Source organism: Humulus lupulus, chromosome 3 (assembly GCF_963169125.1).
Source record: "Humulus lupulus chromosome 3, drHumLupu1.1, whole genome shotgun sequence".
NCBI classification, from domain to species: domain Eukaryota; kingdom Viridiplantae; phylum Streptophyta; class Magnoliopsida; order Rosales; family Cannabaceae; genus Humulus; species Humulus lupulus.
Window position 1 is genome coordinate 266678382 of NC_084795.1, and position 5501 is coordinate 266683882.

The 5501-nt window shown below is 36.1% G+C and overlaps 1 protein-coding gene across 1 annotated transcript; it reads right to left on the reverse strand.

Annotated features, from left to right (window-relative positions):
• Positions 1-564: 564 nt before the first annotated feature.
• LOC133825662 (uncharacterized) lies at positions 565-5168 on the reverse strand. Its single transcript, XM_062258577.1, has 4 exons — positions 5061-5168; positions 1864-2263; positions 1527-1754; positions 565-788 (listed from the first exon to the last, which is right to left on the reverse strand). Exons 1-4 carry the CDS (start codon positions 5166-5168, stop codon positions 565-567), a joined length of 960 nt encoding a protein of 319 aa, XP_062114561.1.
• Between the last annotated feature and the right edge of the window lie 333 nt (positions 5169-5501).

Here is a 5501-nt window from a genome sequence, read left to right on the forward strand (position 1 = left end):
ATAGATAGACAATTATTTCATAAATGACTTTGAGTAAGTACTAAATATTTGCAAGATATTACTTCCCTTTATAAACAAATTGCAATAAAATACAATTAAATAAGGGATGAAATTTACCACAAATCATAAGAAATGGAAAGTGATTTCCGAAAAGCACAATAAGGGAAAAAAATTGATCTTTTAATAAAAAAGATATTTCTATAAAATATGCCAATTTTAGGATTTACAATCTTCCCTTTTGGCAATTTTATAGGCAAAGCATATCTATTTTTTAAAAGATCCCTGCAAAACACAAGTGAGTGCTTAAATTCACAAGAGTCAGAAAATGACTCCCCTTGCCAAAAATAACCAAAGCAAGAGACAAAAATTGTTAACAAAAATAATGAACAACGGAAAGTCAACCAAAATAATCAAAGTACCAAAAAATAGAGTTACTCTCTCTCCCCCTCATTGTCTAAGAAAATGCCAAAGAACAAAGGAAACGAAACCAAAAGAAAGACACAGCTAATGTTCTTTTACATTTATAAAAAGAAAATAAAAATAAATCGAAAGGAACGGTAACCTTCATGGAGAAGGAGTGGTGGATGCATTGATGATGGCCAACGAAGAAAGAATTTGGCGCTGAGTATCCTCCATGAGAGTGAACCAGTCAGAGAGACTTGTAATTCCTGTATGGACAGAAGCGAGATCAATCGGGACAGCAGGAGTGTCAGTCACAACATTGCCAGACCCAAAACCAGCCAGATTAATGCCTTTGACCTTTCGAGCTATGGACGGAGCATGGTCATCTTTGATAGTGTAGGTAGGACCAACCAAAGGAGAAGTCAAGGTCTCGTGGGACTTCTTCAAAGGACGCTAAGAGTCCAAAAGTTTATAAATGACTTGCGGAAACGTCAAGTGTTGACCCTTGCGTTTGGCACCACTCAAGGACATGATTTGATCAAAAATAACAGCAGCAAGATCAATGGTGACTCCAGTCCCAATTTTGAACAATAGAAAAGCCATGTCTTGAGTGATGGTCGAGGAATGAGTGGTAGGCATCCAATTACACATTGCAAATTTGAAAAGAGCACCATAATAATGAGTGAGATCCGAGACTCGTAGAGAGGTGCTTGGTTCCCACACCATAACTTGACCAACCAACTCAGACAAGACTTGATCATTTGCAAAATCAATAGAATCATCAATCTCAACAGGAGCGAGATTGAGGGTCTTAGTAATTTCAGTAGGACTAAACTTATACTAATGTCCCCTAACATACACTTTATGAAACATAAAAGAAGACTGGTCTAACAACTCATCATTCAAATTTGCATAAAATTCCTTAACAACCCGAGGCACAAACCCATCAAATCCAGACAAAGATCATAACCAACCCCTTTCCTCTAAAGTAAGTATGACCCCAAAAACATGATGAGGAGCAAAAAGGAAATTACGCTCACTAATAAAGTGATAATGCTCATAAAATTGCATGTTTTTCTCATTATCATTAAAACAGAAAGTAAGAGAATGAGCTTCGAAAGAACCTGAAGTACGGACAGGGGCACCTTTTTGTTTAGGGAGTTTGGAAGACAATTCAGGAAATGCCAATGGTGTGGTTCCCATTGGGTTAGATGCAATAGGAGAAGCTTCTGATGGAACTTCTTCAGATTCAGTCTCCTCCGCCAAATCGTCAAGAGAAACTTCAGGATTTGGCTCGGTCAGGGAAGGGTCCAACTCAGGCAGTGAGTCTTCCGTTTCAGGAGAAACATCCTCTGAAGAGATACAAGGAGGAGGGTTGATTTTTGCCTTCAATTTAAATCGGGATATAGGAGATGAATCAGAGATGGAGTTTTTTTGTTGGAGCCACTTTGGCCTTCTTGCCTTTCTTTGTTCCAGTAGCTTTGGTCTTGCGTTTGCCCTTTGCCTTGGGGGTCAAAACATCAAGAGATAACAATGATTCAAAGTCATGATCAGATGGATCAGACACAACTTCAGTGGAGATTGGTTGGGAATGACTTGTAGTTAAGGCAGGTTTGGCTTTTATTTGACCTTCGGAAGAGGCGAGTGGAACTGCTGAGGCTTGGTTTGGCTGAGCATTGAGGTTGGGAAAAGTAACTCCTTTACTTGAAGCTCCAATTACGGTGGATCCTATAGGACCCGGAAGAGTAAGAACCTTCTTTCTTGCTGTGGTTTTAGGTCGACGGCCTGTAGGAGGCGAGACAATAGGGATTGATGCTGGGACGGGAGGTGTGGCATTGGGAACTGACTCAGGAACTGTCTCCTACTGAGACTTCACAGATTTGGAAGATGAACCACGACCTCGAGTCTTCATGGCTGCTAAGAATGAAACAAGTGAAACACACAAAGAAAAAAACCTAAACACTTTGGTTATAAGTGAGAGCGACAAACAAGAAAACATTGAGTATGAAACAACCAAAGTGAATCCGAATATATAGAGTATTCGGTGCACAAATGAGGCAAGTTCAAAAATGGGTAACCAAAAATGGGTAACCGGATTTTATGTGATAAATGCCAAAATATCTCCCTTTTTAAAACAAATTCTTTCACACCTCAAAATTGGAAACTTTTTGAATATTTTAGAATATATTGAGATAAAACAAATAAATTGCATCAAATAATTTTTTAAACCTTTTTTTTATAAGTACACGATCCAAAATAGATTTTATTTTATCATTATTTTTACATTGTCGAAAATATAATGTAAATTTCCATACCATATGTGTCCATGTAAATGTCAAGTCCTGTTCAAAAGAAATAAGATAACCATATTTTTCACAAATTAGAGAAATGAGTTATAATTCAAATACTAAGTGACCATAATTCGAAAAATATACCAATCACAAAACATATTTTAATCAATTCATTATATGAATGAGTCTTACATCCATCTTACACAGTCTAGTCAACATGCATGTGTGTGTGCATGTGTAATCAATTTGGTGTTTCTTTTTGGCCTTTTAAAGCTAGGGTCATTGCCCATATTTGGCAATTGTAGCCTTTTTCAAATTGTAACCATAATGGAGGCTATAACTCTTATACTGATGGTAGCCCTTTACACTGGTAGAGTATCCTCCAATATAATTGCTAATTACCAAGTACCAATTTACTCAGTGTCGGCTTTCACACATTAGTATAGGTAGCTCTTTTCCAAAATGGAGCCTGAAAAAGAAACTGGATTAAGGAATGCTCATACAAACATAATGATTTGATCAAATATAAATTGGATGGTCTATACTTTTTCAAATATGGTTTTTTATTCTTAACAAAGTATAAGACTTATAACATTCATTTTCTAAAATACAAAAAATATGCTCAACAAATTATTTCCAAAGAGGACAAGAGATTTACACAAACACATATGCAAGGCAAGATAATCAATTTATTGTAAATTTCAAATAAAACAAACCCCCAAGGATTTCCCGAAGGAATCGAATCTGACCGTGTCTAAAGCTTTAGTAAAAATATCTGCAATTTGTTTGTTAGTCTCAACATATTCTAAAATCAATGTTTTGTTTTCAACAAGTTCCCTAATAAAATGATGACAAATGTCAATATGTGTGGAGCGAGAGTGTTGAACAGGATTTTTTGAGATATTAATAGCACTTGTATTATCACAAAAAATGGTTAAAGTTTTAATATCAAAACCCATAGTCTTCCAACATTTGTTTCATCCACAAAAGTTGAGTACAACAGCTTCCAGCAGCAATGTACTCAACTTCGGCTATTGACAAGGAGATGGAGTTTTGTTTTTTACTATGCCAGGAGACCAAATTGTTTCCTAAGTAAAAACAACCACCACTTGTACTTTTGCGATCATCAGTGTTTCCTGCCCAATCTGCATCACTATAACACACAAGGTTAGAATTTGTTTCTTTGGAGTACCAAATGCCTAAATCAAGAGTATTATTGATGTAACGAATAATTTTTTTTACAGCAGTCACATGAGACTTCATGGGGTTCCCTTGCAAACGAGCGCACACTCCAACACTATAACTGATGTCAGGGCGACTAGCAGTTAAGTATAGGAGACTCCCAACCATACTCCTGTAAAGAGTTGGATCAACTTTCTTCCCATTCTCATCTTTAGATAATTTGACCATAGTACCTATTGGAGTTTTAACAGGTTTAGATGCATCGAGTCCAAATATTTTCACCATACTTGCTTTGTGAAATCAAAATTCCCTCATCTGACTGCTTCACTTGAAGTCCTAAGAAAAAATTGAGTTCTCCTACCATGCTCATCTCAAACTCTTCCTGCATTTGTTTCACAAATTCCTGCACTAGAGAATCATTAGTATAACCAAACAGTATATCATCAACATAAATTTGTGCTATCATAATATTTTCATCAACATTTTTTATAAAAAGTGTTTTGTCTAATCCCCCTCTCTTGTACCCCTTTGAGACCAAAAAATGAGTTAGTCTCTCATACCAAGCTCGTGGGGCTTGTTTCAGTCCATACAAAGCTTTTTGTATTTTAAAAACATGATTAGGATTGTAAGGATCCTCAAACCCTTTGGGTTATTCCACATAAGCTTCTTCATTCAAGAATCCATTTAAAAAGGCAGATTTTACATCCATTTGGAACAATTTAAAACCAAGAACACATGAAATAGCTAATAATAATCTTATGGATTCAAGTCTTGCAACAGGGGCAAATGTCTCATCAAAATCAATTCCTTCAACTTGAGTGTACCCCTGTGCAACTAGTCTAGCTTTATTTCTTATTATGGTCCCAAATTCATCAGTTTTATTTTTAAATATCCACTTTGTACCTATAACATTAGTATGACTCGGTCTAGGGACAAGGATCCATACTTTATTCCTTGTGTATTGATCTAGCTCTTCTTGCATAGCATTGATCCATGATTCATCATTTAAGGCTTCCTTCACATTTTTTGGTTCCATTGTAGAAGCAAAACAAACAAATTGAACCAAGTTTACATACCTCTTTTGAGTGATCATACTCTCTTCAAGATTCCCAAAATAAGATCAGAATGGTGATTCTTTTTTACTCTGGTTTATGGTTCTTTTTTAACGAAGTGAGAGGAAATAACTGGATTTTCCTTCTCTGTTTGTCCAGTTGTTGTTTCGACAGAATTCACGTTTGATACATCAACAGTGGTTGTTGTCGCCTCTGAAGGTTGTGCTGTCAGATCTGCCATTTCTTCATGATGTTGAACATCAATGAGTCTGTCAATTTCCTCCTCATGGGAGTACTCAGAAAAATATTTTAAATCATCTACAACCACATTAGCTGATTCCATAATAGTTTGGGTTCTCATGTTATAAACATGATAAGCCCTACTATTGGTGGAATATCCAAGAAAAGCTCCCACTTCGCTTTTGGCATCAAATTATCCCAGATTCTCATGATCTCTAAGAATATAACACAGACACCCAAATACATGAAAATAATTGACATTGGGTTTTCTACCTTTCCAGATTTCATAAGGAGTTTTATTTGTACCTAGACGCAGAAAACCACGATTAATTGT